This window comes from Pogona vitticeps, chromosome 6 (genome assembly GCF_051106095.1).
Source record: "Pogona vitticeps strain Pit_001003342236 chromosome 6, PviZW2.1, whole genome shotgun sequence".
In the NCBI taxonomy this organism is placed as follows: domain Eukaryota; kingdom Metazoa; phylum Chordata; class Lepidosauria; order Squamata; family Agamidae; genus Pogona; species Pogona vitticeps.
In genome coordinates this window covers 116,532,114-116,551,838 of record NC_135788.1, presented here as the reverse complement: position 1 = coordinate 116,551,838, position 19,725 = coordinate 116,532,114, and the positions used below count along the sequence as shown (strand labels likewise).

At 43.3% G+C, this 19,725-nt stretch overlaps 1 protein-coding gene across 3 annotated transcripts; it reads left to right on the top strand.

Moving 5' to 3' along the window:
- The first annotated feature begins 11,441 nt into the window (after positions 1-11,441).
- On the top strand, positions 11,442-19,550 carry LOC110087647 (G-protein coupled receptor 4). 3 transcript variants are annotated; one of them, XM_078378274.1, is made up of 3 exons: positions 11,442-11,961; positions 16,088-16,554; positions 16,884-19,550. In XM_078378274.1, the coding sequence occupies exons 2-3, from the start codon at positions 16,147-16,149 to the stop codon at positions 16,914-16,916; spliced, it is 441 nt and encodes a 146-aa protein (XP_078234400.1). In that variant the 5' UTR covers positions 11,442-11,961; positions 16,088-16,146; the 3' UTR covers positions 16,917-19,550. The 3 variants fall into 3 exon arrangements, with proteins under 3 accessions (XP_078234400.1, XP_020665170.3, XP_020665169.3); XM_020809511.3 differs by adding an exon at positions 13,762-13,835 and having other exon boundaries at positions 16,088-19,550; XM_020809510.3 differs by having other exon boundaries at positions 16,088-19,550.
- The last annotated feature ends 175 nt before the right edge of the window (positions 19,551-19,725 follow it).

The window sequence follows — 19,725 nt, the reverse complement described above, 5'->3', positions numbered from 1 at the left end:
TGGCGCCGAGTCCTTGCAAGAGAGCGTGATCCTGGTTACGGGGGGAATCACAGAATTGTGTAGCTGGAAAAGACTTCAAAGATAGCTAGGTCTGACCCCCTACCAAGGCAGGAATGCCCAGCTAAAACATCTCTAACCTACTGTCATTCAACCTTCACGTGAAACCCTTCCGTGAAACAGATGAATTGCATTTGAGGATACAGATCAGCACCAGGAATAGATTACGTGAAGTTCCAAATAAAGGCCAGCACAGATTCATGGTCTCTGGCCAGCAAAGCTAGGAATGAAGGCTTCTGGGAGGTGCAGTTCAAGAACATCTGGAGACCCTACTAAACACTGTTATACTGGAATAAAAAGCACTTTCTTTTCTGCATCTTGGGACTGTAGTTTTCCCTTATTTTTTGGACCTGACATGCCGGTGGAAAGACAACAAAGGAGACGCCAGCCTTAGTGGGACGTTTACTGCTAGAGACAGTGGTGCTTATTTTGAGCATGGTTTGGCCTGACCCAGGCAACCAGACAAAGCCTTATGCAATTCACAGCCTCTAATCACTTACCTTTCGTCCAGGTTTTCAGTCCAGTTGATTTTATAGGGAGCAGAGCAGAAGATGACACATCTAGAGGAAATTAGGTGAGACGTCAACATTGAACAATTGCCCCGTTTTATATACAGTACAGAGCAAAACAAACCATTCCGTGGTTAAGTGTCTGTAAAAATAACTTGTATGCACAAATTGCAATTCATTCCAAGGATCTTGCTTCAGGGTTTGGAAAGACAAGAAAACAGACTGAAACATTTTTAAAAAGCCTGCCTACCTGAGTGTCATAGCACACTTCATAAATGTGACCTGTACCATAATCATCATTGAGGACAATGTGATTTTCCTGATGAGATGGGCTTCCAGAGATTTCAATCAATCAACCAACCAACCAACCAACCAACCAACCAACCAACCAACCAACCAACCAACCAACCAACCAACCAACCAACCAACCAACCAACCAACCAACCAACCAACCAAACAAACAAACAAACAAACAAACAAACAAACAAACAATTATTACTGCCCCACCCATCTAGACTGAAGTCTACTCTTCTGGGGTATTGTGATTTTAATTTTTGTCGTCAAAAAGCAAACAAGCCAAACAAACGCACAAGCTCTTAATCTTTCTGAAAACAAAGTATAAGAAGATAATAAAAAGCTCCAAATCCCACATTCTGGAGAGAAGCGATTCCAGATCAAAATGTTGACCTCACAGGGCTGACCTCGTATGGCTGCTATTACGGAGGGCTTCTGGCTGGTGTCTCGGACAGGCAGATCCCCTGCTGTTTCATCCAGTAAATGCAGTGACATTTTTCGCAAGAGCGGAACGTGGCCTACAAGGAAGACAAAATGATACGGATGGGACCCAAGTATTGCAAAGATTCTTTTATGCTAAGCACAAATCAGGGGTTATTTTTTTGGGGGGGGTGCTGCAATGATGATATTTCTGTGCCTCTGCTGACTCAGGCTGTGATCACACCAGTGAAATTTCCCCATTATTTCTCAGGGATTCTGAGTTTGGGTTTTGTGTGTGTGTGTGTTCAGATTCACAGCCATTACCGAATCACAGAAATTTGTCTGAGTTGATTTTTTTTTAATGGGAAGGGGAAACTCCCACCTACCCCAGCATTAATTTCTTCACTCTACATGGGGGGGGGGGGGGGTGCGTGCGCGCGCGCATATACACACCCCAGTTTGTGCATCATTATTTTTCAGCTGCTTCAGGATACATTTTACTGAGAAAAAAAAACACAATTCTATCTGGTAACCCTCTGTGTGTGCATATGTGGTTCCCAGCCCTCCCTCTCTCTAAAAGAAACAATTTTCAGCTTGTACATTTTTGCGTTTTGAATTCCAATTTGGAACTGGGTAACAGTAAGCAAAAGGAAAGGGGAAAAGGAAAAAAAATGAAACAACTCCCTTTTTAAAAAAACTGTAGGAGTTTGAAGACCACTAGATCTTTTAAGCTTTAGTGGATCAAAATGTAGTTTTTCAGAGACAGAGATTGCAAATATGTGTCTCTTATATTTATTCCATGGTGGCAAGAGTCATGTCCAGGTGAATATAGAGACAGCAGACAAATATCAGTAGTTCGTTAACACAGGGATCGGACTATGGAACTGCTAATTAGCAGATCCTAATCAGGATGTCAAGGTAGACATGTCTGGCACAGGAATGCCAGAAGTAGTTTATAGAACAGAGATCAGAGTTTGTCAAGAGAGACAAGAATTTTTTATCCTTAAGATATTACAAAAAGCTGGGTTATTTCATATATGCAGTGCACAAAGAAGCCTTGATCTCTGTTTAAGCCCCTAGAAGTACTCTGGAGTTTGTTTATGTAGCCAATTGGTGCCTCTTTTCAACCTCCCTTCGTAATTCCTTTGTTCAACAACAGCCACATTGAGAGCAATGACAGAGTGTCAGATCTGTATCCTCCTTTTCCACAGAGTTTGCCCTGTCTGTTGAATGTAGAAATCAGAGGGGTCCTGCTGACAGAAGCTTGCAGAAGTCACATGAGAGAACGGACAAGTCAAGAGACACCTTGTGTTGGGCTTCACACTGTTGGGACCGTTGATGATTGTGTTGGTTGTAGCTATGGGGCTGTAACTGGTCTCTAGGGTTGTGGCAGGATCTTGTTCCTGAACAAATCTAAGATTGGGACAAGGTTTTGTTAGATTTTCTGAACGATGACCCCCAGTTTGATTCTGCTGCTCCCGTGGTAGAAATGAATAATATACAGTACTTTTAAAAAGTCAATAAGCTTCTGGGGTGATACACATGCCTGCCCAGGTAAGTCTATGCCTGGATGATGACGACGACAGCAGTAATGTGCTGTGGTGGCCAGAGTCAGCCTAAGTGGCTGCAGTCCTTTTTATGGCTTTCTACCTTTCATATTGCTCCCTTTCATGTTGCTCTCCCTTTCATCTGCAAAATTTAAGGCAGGCTAGCTATTTTAAGGGGGACATGGTGGTGCTGCGGGTTAAACCGCAGAAGCCTCTGTGCTGCAAGGTCAGAAGACCAGCCGTCGTAAGATCGAATCCACGCGATGGAGGGATCGCCCGTTGCTTGTCCCAGCTCCTGCCAACCTAGCCGTTCGAAAGCATGTAAAAATGAGAGTACATAAATAGGGACCACCTCGGTGGGAAAGTAACGGCGTTCCGTGTCTAGTCCAGCGCGGCCACGTGACCACGGAAACGGTCTTCGGACAAACGCTGGCTCTATGGCTTGGAAACGGGGATGAGCACCGCACCCTAGAGTCGGACACGACTGGACTAAATGTCAAGGGGAACCTTCACCTTTACCTAGCTAGTTTTTAATAAGCAGAGGCTTTCTTCTGGAGAGGGAATGGTTCCCTTACTATACAAGAACAGAAATGAAAAGAAAAGGAACCAGATGTTCTAGAAGGTCTGAGCCTGAGTGGTTTCATTGAAGATCAAAGCCAACTGAATCAGGGCTTGCTTGCTTTGAAGTTTTGCCTGCTGCCCTTTGCTAACACGAGAATTATTTATCCTCTCTCTAGTTGCATCTCCCCATGCCCCACTTCTGCTTCCTCCGGTATATCCAAGCAAAACAAAACAGAAAACCAAGAAAGGAGGAAGGAGACAAAGACGGTCTGAAAAAGTCAACGTGTCCCACTAAAATATAGCCATCGGGCTTCGAGGTCTTTGTCTTCTTTCTCTGCTTTTGCTTTGTTTGTTTTTCTTTGGCCTGCTCGCACAGCCTAAAATGCCACTTCCCCTGGCATCTTCCACAATCTAGCTTTGCCTCTTCTTCCCCGCCCCCCCTTCCCTCTGCTGGGTGGGGGCCTGGCCTTAAAAGGGCTTCCAGTCTCCCCACCCCTGCAAAGGAGCGCCTGCGGGCAGTGGAGATTTGCTTCCCCCGCTAATCTGCTGCCATCTGTCCAGCAACGGGCAACCAACCCAGGGGGATTGGTCACGAGTAGCCTCAAGGCAGGGGACGGCCACAATTGGTGGCTGCCCTCCGAGATCCTTTTGGGGGGGGGGCTAGAGAAACAGCCAAAATAAACCCCAACCCCATAAAAGTGGAAGTGGAGATATTTGACGGGCCAGATTCTCTCCCCCCCCCCTTTCTCTTTCTCTCTGTGAGACAGAAAATCACTTGGAGATTTAAAAAAAAAACATTTTATGGCCCACCATTTTGCCCACCACCCCTGCTTTTAATTGTGTTGGATGCTCGATGTCATCATCATCTTAGAACGAAGATGGTCTTTGTTTTGCTGCTTCATCTCGTTCTCTGTGTATATGCACACAAACATACACAGGATTTTCTTATGCCTCATCATGGCCTGTTGTCAAGCAGGTTGTGAAAGAGGGGAAAAAGCTGTCAAATCTACTGTGAGAAGGAGCAAGTAGCATGAGCCTATGTAGCATAAATGGTGCTTTCTTGAATTGAAAGAGGATGGGTCTCTGTTTATTTGTTTGCCTTGCATACAGCCCTTTCTTAAGAAAAGTACAGTATGGTCATCACACTGATATCCATCCATCCATCCATCCATCCATCCATCCATCCATCCATCCATCCATCCATCCATCCATCCCACCTTTCTCCTTAAAAAGAGACAATCTAGTCTAGATGAGCCAAAGTTCTGCCTTAGTTTCCTGTAAGTGATGTACAGGCTTAGATGTTACATTATTAAAATAGATCCTTTGTCAAATCTGCTTGCAGAATTACTAACTCTGTTATTGACATCCCCACGAAAATATAAGAGAGAAAAAAGGAAAGATATACTCCTCTTTGCAGAGGCAAATGAATTATCAGTAGTTATATTAATTTATTAAATCATCATCTCCCTGGTGAACATGCTCCAACTTGGCCTGCCTGGGGAACGGAGGGTAGCTTGGTCCCATCTGGTCCCCAGACAGGGGGAGATGAACAAACTAAGGTCTAAGCCATTGTTGCTCAAATTCGTTAGCTAGATTTTATCTGAGTGCAAGAACATTTTCTTTCTCTCTCTCTTTCACTTTGCTAGACTAGAATGATGGCAGTGCTTGGGAATGAAAAGCTAATCATGAGACAAGATTATATCCTATAGATTTAGAAATGGCGCTTTGAAGGAGGTAGATCCAGAAGCAACCCAGCTACGGACCCATGACGGCCCAGCCAGAGTTGGGAGCGAGATACAACATGGTCCCCAACCACACTGAGCGCAAGGTTGACCCGAGACATTTTGCCGCCTGAGGCCAAGAAGCAAAGGCTGCTCTCCTCCCCGCAGGACGCAGGACCACAGTCTCCAAAGTCAGGGAAGCAAATTCTTTTGGCGACTCTACGAGGACGTCCCCGAGGCACCTCTTGCCAACTTTGCTGGCAGAGATCCTATAACCACAAACCTTTAACCGTGGCTTCGCTTTTCGCGACGTCCCCAAATCTCTGCCTAATGATAGAGCCGGCCTTGATGAGGCTTTTGAAAAATACCCACCTCTCCAGAGGGAGACACCGACAGCTTCTTACTGGTTTCATCCTGTTCTTTCAGCCATGCCCCCCGCCCCCCAGTTTGGGCCAATTCACCTCATTCTTTTACATTAACGGCTGAAGAGCTTTGGGCTCTAAACTGGGTTAAATTAACTCCAAGACATAAACTGTTCACAGTGGTTTAATCTTAAAAACATTCCCAGAAGAGCGTCAACAGTTTCATAATACCGCTGGGCGTCCTTATTATAGAATTGTGAGTCAGGCATGTCAAGCTAGTTTCACTATGTAGTAGGAGGCAGTAAAGCAGCGAACGGGGGAGAAGAGGAAGCCTATCTGTCTACGTTCATTTAAGCACAGATGTGGTAAAGTTAGGACGGACCTCGTTTGGTGTTTAGGAGGTTTAACTTGTCGATAGCCCCACAGGAGATGACGAGACAGGAGGTTGAATTCTTCAGGGTTCTGGGGTCGCAGTTGTTTCTGACACAGTTGGTTGTGTAAAGGCGCAGGAGATAATCTGGGTCAATGGGCCCAGAATCTGGAGAGGGAGTAAAAAGTGTTGGAGTTTTATTGACAGTCTCACATGCTGTCTGTAGTTTTGAGTGACTGGGAGGGATTTTTCTGGACTGGGGTGATCGTCTATCTGTTCGGCGGTAACCAAGTGTTCCTGCCAGCTTTTGAAATTCAAGAAGAATTTCAAAATTATTTCTGTCTCTCTCTATCTATCTATCTATTGTAGATTGATGGCAGTTGTTTTGTTGCTGTTGATCTGTTCAGTTGGTTGCTGGTATGGGTGCAGCAAAGGAAGGAGTATGCACAGGTGTGTAATTTCAAGCAATTGTAAGTAAATAAACGCTTTTAATTCTTTCTTCTACATGTGTCTGAGTGAGTTATTGAGACTTTAAGTGCCAGTTAATGAGGAGAATTTGGAGCTATTTTTCCTCTATGAATCTGTGTACAGTGGTGCCTCGCTTAACGAGCGCACCGTATAACGATGAAATCGCATAGCGATCCGTTTTTTCAGATCGCTAATGCGATCGCTCAACGTTTTTTTAATGGGGGAAAATTCGCTTTGCGAAGACCGGTAAGCGTTTCGCTTACCGATCTTCGCAAAACGAACCCCGACGATCAGCTGTTTGGCGGCCAAAATAGCCGCTGGAAGCCGGGAAATGGCCCAAAATGGCCACGCGCAGCGTTTTCGCGCCCTCGTTAAGCGAGGCGAGGGCGCAAAAATGGCTGCCGGCCATCCTGAAGCTTCGCTGAACGGTGAGTATTTGGCCTATTTGGAACGCATTAAACGATGTTTAATGCGTTCCAATGGAAATCGCTGCCCCGTTCAGCGATGCTTCAGCATAGCGAAGGTTAATCCGGAACGGATTAACCTCGCTATGCGAGGCACCACTGTACTCTTACTGTGCAGCAAAAAGAGAGTTGGATCCCAGATCCAACCTGTGGATCCCAGATAGGCTAACAATCAACAAAAGGTGCCCATTGCGGTGGTTGCCAGCGTATCTGCTAGGGCTCACATTCTGTGCAGTCCTACCTACGGCATGTCTTAGAATGGGAGGAGTTCTTCCGTGGCTTATACCGCTACTAGGATTTGTGGTTCAACTCAAGCCAATGGGGAAGTTCCTCCTCCAAAGCTGGACAAAAAAAGAAGTCTCACAAGTCATGATGCTGGAGATCCATTCCCTGCTTTGCTTCAGATGACACAATCGTCTGGCGGACATGCACCCAGTATCTCTTTACAGAACCCCTCTCCTTATACCTTTCTTTTTTTTGGGGGGGGGTGTATCCCGCAATCCTCCAGCATTGCTCCTCCTGAGATCTGTCTGCAGAACTAAAGAAGCACAGCACTCCCCAGAAATGGCAGGCAGGGTCCGGAGACCTTGAAACCCTATTTTTAAGAATTCATCTATAACACGCCCATTGAGAGGTATAACCTGGGAGCCACTTCCACTTTCCTAGGACTCTTGGTGGGCTTCAGCTGCACCCCCTGGCTTCCGGAAAAGATCATTCTCTCTTGGGGGAAAAATATATATATATAAAAATGGCCGATCTCATTCCCAGTTTGGGACGAGGTTGACCATTTAGAGGGGATTTGGGCCACCTGATAGCATTTAAAGCCCCTAAATAAACTTTTTTTTCAAAAAAAAAGTTACAAACAGAACAGAAATGTTATGCTTTGGACTACGATATCCAGAATCCCTCGCCCACCTAAATAATTAAAAAAAACCACACACATTATGAACACAACACAGAAATGTTACATTTTGGACTACCACACCCCAGAATTTCCCCCCCCCCCCAATAAATTAAAATAAAAAAACATTATAAACCGAGTCTGGAAAGGTTACGTTTTGAACTACAATACACAGGGTCCACCACCAGCAGCCTGACAGGCGGGGGATTTGGGGTGCTGTAGTCCAAAAAGGAAGATTTCAAAGTTCTGGTCAGGAAGTGACACGATTCCTCGACCCACCCCACCACCCGACATGCTTTTTGGGAGAAGCAAGTGATCTGTTGTGTATGGTACCAGGGGAACAGTCCAGGGAAGCTACATTGGGGAAGTCGTGATGGCTCCAGCCACCCATAGCTTTTGCCCAGGTAAGAGAAAGAGTGCGATGTTGACACTGGGATCTGCCTTTGTTCACCTGCGGATCCCGGATTGGCTAACAATCCGCGGTTAGCTGGTGCACACATTTCACTGACTTTCTCCTTCACTCCCAGGCTGCTCCTCTATGAATGTGTGCGCATGTGCATGCGTGCATTAACATACCATTGCATGCTTATACCTTTTTTTTTTGAAAAGGTCAATCTGAAAAACAATTGGACACAAGACAGAACTGTGTTTACCTCAACCCAAAGAGCCAGAACATTTCTGATCAAATGTTCTAAAAACAAAAAAAAATTATATTATAGAACTATTTACATTTCTGGAAAGAAGCAAAACCTCCCTCTACTGGGTTTTTCATGTGGGGCCTAATATTTATTTATTTTATTTATTGTTCCAACTTCTGTTCTTGCCTATAACCTGTGCACTTTCTGGGCAGTTTACGACACATTAAATCACGCACAGTATATCGAATCAAGCAAATACCGCAAAACAGATAAAACCCCGTTGCTAGCTAAAACTTATCTTTAAAGGCAATTAAATAAAGTAAATCAGGTTTGAACATTTCAGGTAGTAAAAGCACTAATAAAAGGCAGCTTTAAATATGACTAATTTTAATAATTTCTTAAAAATCCTCCCCATCTATTATGCTACTATCTTAACATTTTACTTGGGGAGGGGGGGTTTCGAAATTAAACAGGTTCCAGCTCACCTCACGCTCCCACATCTAGGACAAGACAGAAATAAATCTTCGCTTCCTCTCCGATCTTCCCAATGTGTCATCTAGCTCACCCTCCTCTTCCTCCCTCGCTTTGTTGAGCTCGGCATGACAGTTCTGCAATTTTGATTTCTCGGTGAGTCATGCTAGTGGATCTCTGTGGAAAGGAAGACAAAATCCCTTTGTAATCCTGGCCCTGTGTTAAGCTTGTTAGCGTGTGAAAAAGAAAGGCTATCTCAGGCGAAGAGCCTGTGAAGAGAAGGATGAATTCACCGGCAGACGGGTTACAGGACCAAAATAAAAAGTCATATGGAAAGCTTAGAAGGTGGGTCAGGCGCAAAAGCTTCCATAGAATGGCCAGATCTCCAAAGAGGGGATGCAGAAGGATAGCATCCGTGCTTGAAAACGTATCTTGAAAAAGTAATTAGTTACAGTTACACAAGTAACTAAAGGAACTTCGTCACTGTTACATTAAAAGTAACATTAAACTTTCCCATGATTCAAAAGTAACTAGCACAGTTACATTTTAGTTACTGTACCAAAAAAATAGGCTATAGATATAAAACACAGCTAAATTGTGGGGCCACGCTCACCCTCTCGCTATAAAAGGAACTAGGAGTGTTATACCACTTCCCAGCGAAGTCCCTGGAACCAAAATGGCAAGTTACTGCTCAGTAGTGGGCAGGCTGGAAGGCACAGCCCAACGGGATGGGGCCTGAAAGAGCAGACAGAATGGGTGCGAAAAGAGGTATGAACCCACAGTCACGGAAAAAACAGCCCCCCCGATACATAGGAGGAAAGATGGACTGTGTGATCTTCTTTCTCCTCTCTAGCAAGGAGACCACCAGGAGTGGCGTGGCGGGCCACTGGCCCATTTGCATGAGTTGAACCAAGAGATGTTGTTGTTTAGTCGTTAAGTCATGTCCGACTCTTCGTGACCCCATGGACCAGAGCACGCCAGACCCTCCTGTCTTCCACGGCTTCCCGGAGTTGGGTCTAATTCATGTTGGTCGCTTCAATGACACTGTCCAACCATCTCGTCCTCTGTTCATCCCCTTCTCCTCCTGCCTTCACATTTTCCCAACATCAGGGTCTTTTCCAGGGAGATTTCTCTTCTCATGAGATGGCCAAAGTATTGCAGCCTCAGCTTCAGGATCTGACCTTCCAGTGAGCACTCGGGGATGATTTCCTTCAGAATGGATAGGTTTGTTCTCCTTGTAGTCCAGGGGACTCTCGAGAGCCTCCTCCAGCACCACAATTCAAAGGCATCCATTCTTTAGCAGTCAGCCTTCTTTATGGTCCAGCTCTCCCTTCCATACATCGCAACAGGAAAAACCATAGCTTTGACTAGGCGGACCTTTGTCGGCAAGGTGATGTTTCTGCTTTTTAAGAGCTGTTACCTCAGGACAATTATTTTTTCTCTCTCTCTTCCCTCATTGAAATCTTAAGAGCTGAGACTCAAAGAGTTTGGGGTTGATACAAGCCATACTCAAAACATTATGCTCTGTTGGGCAGCCATTGTGAGGGTTCAGCTTTAGGCTCCTCTTTCGGTTCAAAGAAATCAGTAGATTTGTGCGGCTTCAAAACAGGGGAAAAGATGTATTGGTGCATTTAACCATAAACAAGTGTCCACAACATGATTGTGATTCTTTTCTCCTTCCGCCAAGGGTCCGGAAGGGGTCTCCAAACTTCTAAGAGGAACGGGTTGCCATCACTATTCTCACACCCACACAAAGGGAAAGTTGGAACTTCTGTACTTTTAATTGTCAGGTGGAAAGGAACGTTTCCTGCAGGCAGGCACAACTTGTTCGAAGGTACAGTATTTTAATCATCTCAGAAGAGAGATGGAATCGGTTTGAAAGGAGCAGTGTCGTCTTTATGGAGCGAGGTCCATCTGAACTTCTCTCCTGACAAGGAGAAGAAGTGGAGAAAAGTCCATTTCATGTGCTGAAAAAACAAAAACCACCACAGTCTGAGATTCAAGGGAGAAGTGGTTTGTAAAAGCAGATTTGCCGTGAGAAAGGCCTGTGGCTTCAGTTTCAGCAAAACTTTTCCTTAGGGCTCTCGCAAAGGGGGTGCAACATTGTGCGCGGAAAGTGCTGGATAAGAAAACGCTAGCAGATCTGCAAATCTATAAATGCGTCAAGAGCGCTATGCACTGTTTCCAGAAATGTTAAAGGGTGTGTGTGTTGGATTACAGGTCCCATCATCCCCCAACCAGCATGCTTTGAAACTTTCCGACCCTCCTGTTATTTCACGGTCCCTGAGGCTTTCGATGGGGATACACAGCCCTGAAAGCTCTCCATTGTAAACACTTCTTTAAATGTATAAAAGGCAAAGCATTTAAGTAGTTATCACTCATGAAGATATTGTACTGTAACTTAGTTATGGGTTAAATGTTCTGAAAAAGGAACTAATTGCAGATACATTGATACGCATTATCATTTCCTTCCAAGCTGTAGAAATCCTTTACTCTCTCATATAGAGAGAGTCAAGAATTTCTACAACTTGGAAGGAAATGATAAGGCGTATTTATTTATTTATTTATTTATTTATTTATTTATTTATTTATTTATTTATTTAGTTAGTTAGTTAGTTAGTTAGTTAGTTAGTTAGTTAGTTAGTTAGTTAGTTAGTTAGTGTCATTGTAAGTATATACACAGTACTGTATATCCATACAATGAAATTCACAGTAGTATCTGCAATTCAATGTATCTGCAATTAGTTCCTTTTTCAGAATATCTAACACATAAACTAAGTTATAATACAATAGAGAGTCCATGGGGTCACCTTTGCAGGTGAGTTGTTCCCGTTCAAGACAGAGAACGTTCTTGTTATCTCAAACCGCCTGTTCCTTCTCCCCGTCCGCTTTAGGCAAAAGCAGGCAATAAATTCAAAGCAATAAGTAAACCCCCCAGGCAGAGCTGTTTGGCAACCAGCCTGTTTCACGACACTCCCACTCACGGAGAAGTTGGTGGTTGTCTCTTTTAACAGAGGTTTCCGTTGTCTGCACATCAGCCCTGCCTGTCAGGCATCACAAAAAAAAAGCCACTGCAGCTGAACGACCACGAAAAGGAGATGCACCACAGCAAGAGTGAATAGCAAGTGCAAGCCAGCACAAGAGTAAACTGACCTTTGGAGCCAACAGCATCATTAGGGTGAGTGCTTGATTTATTACTAATAAATAATAATAATGTGCTGTCACGTCAATTCTGACTTTTGGCAGCCTGTTTCAGGGTTGACCAGGTAGAGAATACTCAGAAGTGGTTTTCCATTCCTTTCTTCTGGGACTGTGCAGATAGCGAAGCCACTGAGTTCTCCAGCCAGCTTGATTCTGTAAACTCTCAAACAGACATGGAAATCAATTTTTAATCAGCCACTGTCTTTATTTCGTAGATAACAGAACAAGTTCACATATACGATCAATGCCTCCCATTCAGATTTTGAAAATTCCCTATACCTTGAATGGTGCTTTCTTCTGTCAAGTCAGGACTGACGTATAGTGACTCCGATAGGGATCCCTCTGGGTTTCTATGACTGAGTAGAGATTTGAACCCAAGTCTCACGAACCCCTAGTCCATTACTTTATCCAGGACCCCGCACCAGACGCTTGGATTCTAAAAATTCAAAGAGTAGTACTGTAATAGGGTCATACGCTATGGCAGATCTCTGGCTTTACAAGAGAAAACAAATGTAGAACGAAATCAACTTATTTGTTCTTGCGTTTTTACACAGGCTTAATGCAACATAGGTTTGATTTTAGTTATTTATGACATTTATATTCCATTTTCCCCGCCAGGACTTTCTCGTTTTATTTGGCTTTCCTCCCTACTTTGTCTTTACAACAGTCCTGTGAGGTGGGCTCAAGCTGAAAGGGAGTGTGTCACCCAGCCACTGTCGTGCCTCAGTGGGGATTTGAGCCTGGGTTTCTGAACTTTTTCTGAAAAAAGACGCTTAGGACTGCTAAATTGGCATAATCTACTGTACTATTGTGTAGCACTCCAAATATTGTTTGACTACAGCCCCCCATCAGGCTTTACTCATTCTGGTTGGGGCTGATGGTAGCCGGAATCTAGCACTCCTTTTTACATATGGATTTTTTTTTAAGGATTTTGTAAATGGGCTGTAAAGGAAAAGGCAGAGCTCAAACGGGCTCTGTGATTGTTCCGTGAATTGAAGGGATCATGTTTGAACCAGGAAGTCTGTAAACTCTCTGTGCAATTTTGCTTACTTTTGAGAGCCCCATTAGGGTCGCTGTCAGTCAGTTCCGACTTGACGGTACCGAACACAACACCATAAGAAGTTCAGGTAACAGCTTGATGTCTTGCAAAGTGGGAACTTTCCACACTGGGAAGAACTCACTTGGGGGAAAAGCAAAAGGTATACAGTGGTGCCTCGCAAGACGAGTTTAATTCGTTCCGCGGTTAATGTTGTCTTGAGAAAAAATTGTCTTGCGAAACGCGTTTTCCCATGGGAATGCATTGAAATCTAATTAATCCGTTCCTATGGGCAAAAAAAAAGTCAGAACAAAGTCAAATTTGGTTTACAAAGGGGTTATTAAGTGCTCTTTAAAGCCATACATATTGTGCAGATGATTTAAAAAATTTCAGTCGAAAAACTAACTTTCTAAACATCATAGAAAAACATTTAAAGATCAGCAAACATGAGGCAGGAACAAAAAAAGGAAAACATTCATCTTGCGAAGCATGGCCATAGGAACATTCGTCTGGCGAGTGTTTCCTGTCCTGCGAGGCATTTGTCTTTGCGAGGCACCGCTGTAAATGCAGCAAATGAACAAGGGTGCCTTTGAGCCCATTTAAAGCTTCCTTCTTTTGAATACGGGCACTCAGTCAATCATTAGCATGCGCAGCCAGAATGTTGATGGATGGGGCGTGTGAAGGAAGAGCACCATAGGAAAGTTTCAACCATAGTGAAAATCTACTTCCTTTCTGCTACAGGGGCTGGACTTGGATTGGATTAGCATTCAGCAGCAAAAACAGATGCTGAGCTTTCAAGAGGCCTCTAATGAAGAGTATGGAAATTTATTTTTAAGAAGTAATTCATTACCATTATTATTACAAGGGGTGTGGCCACATGAATAAGAGGACCGGGCTCCTGGATCTATACTATTCACCTAGCAGCGGGGTTTCAGCTTGTTAGCACACCCAACTGATGTCCAATTTCCCACCTTTTAAATGTCCTCTCACTTTGGTAATTGCCATTCTTAAAGGGACTGTTTAGTTTCTCAATAGTAATTTATAGTTACTTTTAGTTACTTTTTAAAAATCTAAATGCTTGTCATTCAGCAACACAAGGCATATAAGATTCTACTACCTGAGCCGGGGGACACTCCTCTTCCTTTTAGTGTTGTCACTCACTTTTGTTCCTATAAACTAACAAATAGCAGAATTACAAAAGGAATGAAACTACTTCACATTTGAAACGTAATGTAGTAAGGTTACAGTTACAGTCAAAAGGAATAAATTTTTGTGCAACACTGTTTCTAACTGGTGATTTCCATGTTTTAGCTAAGTAAATAAAGTATAATTATATATTGTATATTATTGCACAAGAATACATGACCAAGTATCATTAAAATCATTCTTATCAACTGATGGCCCAAATACGATTGATGTTTGCATAAGTTTTGTGTCACTTGCTACAATTGCTGCTAATTGAAAAGGTTCCAGGCACATCTTGACTTCCCAGTCAAACACGTGACTGAGACACACCCCAGCGCCTTGTTACAATTAGGTGTAGGAAGTTAGACAAATCTTATGTGAACATGAGTGACTGGTAAGTTACTTTTGAAAAATTGGCAAGTCAAGAATTACTTTAAAATTTAAACTGTAACGGCAACTGCTTAGGAGTCTCTGAACTATGTCTGTAACTAATAACTTTCAAAAAGTAACTTCTGGACTCCACTGTAGAGGCAGGCAAGGATTATATAATTAAAAAAAACATAGATGGCCTCCTTTACTAAAGAGGTTGGCACACCTGACAAATTATATAGATACATGGAAAGGGTCTAACTGACAGGTATAGTAACTCCCATTCTTCCTATTATATATATTTATACATTGTAGGGAGGAAGAATGGGAGTTACTTTACCTATCGGATAGACCCTCTCCACATATACTTCTCTTGTGCTTTTATTCATTGTAAACTACCTTGTCATTTTTATAGGATGGTCTGGAAAGATCACAGATAACTAATACAAAGGCTAAGATCAAGTTGGCAGTCCCACCTAAAGTAATCCCATAGAATTCTTGTGATTTCCATTGGTGTTGAGTCACCATTCAGCAACAGACGGAATACTCTAGCTGAGATGACCAATGGGATTTAAACTGACGTAATTTCCTTCGACTGTTCAATCCTATTCACGTATCCTGTAGAGTGACATATTCTTAGCATGGTGTCCTCCACCTCTCGGTCCTGATCCAGCCTAGGCCACCTCAAGGAACACTAGGAAGTAAAACAGCCAGCAACATGGGCTGTCCTTTTGACTCGTTGGTCTTTTGCATCTGTTGTGAGGCTGATATTATTTTTAGACGCCATCTTTCTGCCTCACATCCCTGCCTTCCTTCCCCATGGCCCATGTGCTGACATAGCCCTTATAAGCCAAAATTGACTAAGCAGAACCCTATTGTTGTTGTTATGTGGCATTTCAGTAGGTATAGTTCTTTTGTTTTTTCCCTATTGTCCAGCAGAGGTTTATTTATAGTTAAATATACAAATGCGTGGGAGAAAGGTGCTCAGTTCAGTCAGATCCGCAACCCTCATTTTGCATATTTAAAGCATGTGCGTGCAAGAGCGCACAAACATATGACTTGTTTGGAATGGTCACATCAGACGTTTTCAGGGCCCAAGCCCAAGAAGGTGGGGGCAAGAGAGCCTATTATGTTCCTACATTTTTTAATCGCAGCTACTATGATACATGCAACAAGAAGTCTCATGAGACATGACTCCGGTCCTTCATTCCTTATTCCAAATGGCAGAGTGAGCACAACATTCGGGTTCCAGAAATACAGAATAGAGGGGAGCAGGCAGGAGAGAAAGAAGAATGGTGCACAATGCTCTGATTTTCTCTGTTTTGCAGTCTTTCTAAATGTCTTTGTCTGGCTAATTAAATGATAACTAGAAGAATGGGCGGGCAGGCCCTGTTAAATGAAAGAGGAACAAAGGGATTTCCAATCTTCTCCTGAGTGTGGTCTCTTTTTGCCTCAGCTTCCTGCAGAGGATCTTCAAGTTCAGCAATGTTTCTACGCTTTTTTTTTTTTACAGATATGAAATCATAAGACCCTAGGCCCTGCAGGAGAAGTATCTGTGGTTCAATCGCTGCCATGAATAATACCACCCACGCATGCCAATCTATGCCTTACAGCACCACCAAATACTTCAAGCTTCCAGTGTACGCCGTAGTGTTGGTGGTCGGGTTTCCTCTGAGCATCTTAGCGCTTTGCGCCTTGGTCCGCCAAATGAAGAGATCCGTTGTCCTCTCGGTTTACATCATCAGCTTGGTCTTGGCCAACCTCTTGCAGATCCTGACCCTCCCTTTCTGGATGTACCACAGTTACCACGACCACCTCTGGGGCCTAGGGAAAGGGCTGTGTGTGGTCGCCATCCTCGCTTTCCGCACGAACTTCTATGCCAAGAATGGTTTCTTGTGCCTCATCGCGATGGAGCGATATATCGGACTGGTTCACCCCCTCAGATTCCACAGGTTGCAGACAGTGGCCGGGGCCGTCAAGGTGAGCGTCGTTGCTTGGCTTCTGGTGATGGTCCTTTGTGCCATCGGCATCGGACTACAGGTGAATCACCCGGGACTGTGGCATGAACATTGTCTAGATGGCTCCGAAAAGAATCATCACTATGCCCAGTTTAAAGTTGGCATCATAGGCCTGGCCTTCTTTTTACCTTTCTTTCTTATGGGGTTCTTCTACTTCCGGGTCCTGTTTGAGCTTCGGAAGGTGGTCTCTCTGGAGAAGAGGACGAAGAGGCAAATCTATGGTTTCATCTCCCTCATCATCGCCACCTTCTTCCTTCTCTTCACCCCTTACCAGGTGACTTTGTCTTACAGGTTCTACAGGGAGGTGATGCTGTCAAAGAGTGACAGTCCCGCTTTGTGCAATTTTTTGAGAAACGTCTTCATCTACCAACAGGCAACGCTGTGTTTAAGTACAGTGGGCAATATTTTAGATCCTCTTCTCTACATTTTGCTCCTTAAAGACGTCCGGGCAGAACTCAAAGAGACACTCAGCTTCAGGGCTCCCCATATAGGAAATTCACACAAGTCGGAAGAGCATCGTGTTTCTCAGTATCGTACCACAGAGCAGATGTAAGCAGAGGTGAGAGACATTTATTTCCTGCTCAGCAGTTCTCAGAATCCTGTAGCCAATGATCACTGCACAAGAATGCAGACATGTTCCCGTGTTCACTGCTATTCACAAAGTGACACTAACCAAGAGAAACATCCCAGAAGCTGACTCGTTTTTTCCTCAGTTAACCGCTTTTTGCCCAAACACAAAGCAATTGTCACAGCTCTTTTTCCACAACTGTGAATGGTAATGAGTGCAAGAGGATATCTTGAGTAGACCATCTAGACTGCTGCCATGGATGCTGTCAACCTTCAGGCTGCCCTTTGCTATGTAAACCAGAGTATCCCTTTTCCAGCGGGAAACGTTGGCTTGCTATTGCATAGCAATATCAGGCCATTTCCTGGCATTTTGAATTGTGGGTGCCCAATATCTCACATTCATAAACTGGAGATTTTTTTAAAAAAGAGTTTTTTAATGGGAGTTTAAATATACAGATGCTGCACACCAATTCAATCAGAAATTACCTGAAGAAGAAAAGCTATATCAGACCGAAAGATCGACAAAGATGTTGTGTGCATGTTTTCCAAAAGATTTCTTCTCATCTTTTGAAAAAAATTTTAAAAAAGAGAGAGGTTGGGATTAGCAAAGATTTACCACTGGAAGCCAAGAGCAAAATCATCCATATTAGATGAAAGAAAGACATTGAGGAAAGACAGGGACAAAAAAATCAACTTATTTGAAATGTGGGGTTGGAAGAAAGTGTGACAGATACCCACAAATAGCCGGGATGCAATAGAAATACCCAGGATGAAACAGATAATCTCAATAAAGGAAGACAGTTTGTAAGACCTGAGCAGAACTTATTGGAAAATACATTATTGCTAGGAATTGGGGCAGGTAGTAGGAAGAGAAAACAAGCTAACATAAGTTGTTGATGGTTTGCAAGATCTGAGTGGATCTGTTAACCATGTGACATTTTGGAGATCATTAACTCACATAGTCACCATATGACAGAAGTGACTTCGTGGCACAAAACATTTTTTTTTAATTATCAGACAATTGTATAGTGACAAGACAGGTGGAATGGTTAAAACTATGACAAGATGTATAAGTACCAAAGCTCTGAGTAAGACCTTCCCCAGCCACAAAGAAAAAAAAATCCAAACCCCAGTACTTTCACAGCTTAAACAAATCACAAAATAGTGAAGTTGGAAGGGGCCTATAAGGCTATCAAGTCCAACCCCCCTGCTTGATGCAGGAATACAAATCAAAGGATATCTGCCACAGGTGGTTATCTAAGTTTCTCTTGAAATGCCTCCAGTGTTGGAATGAGCATCTGAATATTTGTTTTCTTTTCTTTTTAAAAAATATTTAAAAATATTTTTGCAATCAGATACGGAATCCCTTTGTAATGCCTGTTTGGCTAGGAAATAGTTAAAACATTCTCCTCCTGAGAGTCAACTAATTGGGTCCTGAATGACAGGGCCAAGGCAGGACTGTAAAACAGAACTGCCACTGAAAGTGGATTACTAATCTAGTATCTACTCTCTTTGTGTATGTGTTTACAGTCTAGAACAAAATTGCAAAGAATGGTGAGCCCTGGAAGGAGTTTGACATGGTGAAGATCTGGGTTTGGAGCTGGGATGTTCATCAAATTAACCTGGTATTGATCTTTCAAAGAGGGGGAAAATAGGTTGGCATTGGTTGCCTTTCCTCATAGTCCAGTTGTCTGTATGTTGTCTCACGGGTTAAATCGATTTAAATTGATTCCCAAGTAGGGTGACCAGATGAAAAAGAGGAAAGGGTTCCTGTACCTTCAATGGGTAGACCTTTCAGTAGGTGTGGTCTGCATTAAGGGATGCATATCTTGAAATTTCCTCCCCTGAGCAGTTATAGGAACGCTGTCTGCTTTCTCATCTGCTCACCTTACTTCCAAGTAAGTGGGTTGTGACCCTGATTAAAAAGGTAGAGGAAGTCACCACTGATCTGGGGCAGAACTGTTTCTAGGCCAGCTGATTGAGAAAACAGCTTATAGGCACAAGGGGAATTTGAGCAAATGGGTCAATTTTTTTGTAAAACTCAGCTAACCAAGTGAATGGGTCAACCCAAGACAGAAGGATAAAGCATTCCTCCAACCATCAAAATATGATTAGCTCCTGCAATGGTTCCCCCCCCCTTTCTGCTAGTTTTGCATCCTGCATAACGTTACCTACCCTGTTTCCCTGAAATTAAGACCTGACCTGAAAATAAGCCCTAGTATGATTTTTCAGGATGCTCACAATGTGAGCCCTACCCCCAAAATAAGCTATAGTTAAGTGAAACCCTGCCCTCCACCATTGTGCAGCAACCAGAAGATGACATGACTGTATTTGAATAAATGTACAGTAGATGGTTGTACATGAAAAAAATAAAACATCCCCTGAAAATAAGCCCTAATGCATCTTTTGGAGCAAAAATTAATATAAGACCTTGTCTTATTTTTGTGGAAACACGGTACCTATAGCATGTAAGACACATGGGGAGTCTTTCCAGTTCCTAGCCTGGGTTATACAGAAAACTTATTGCTAGTCCCCATTTTTCTCTGCCAGACCCGCTGTTATTGCC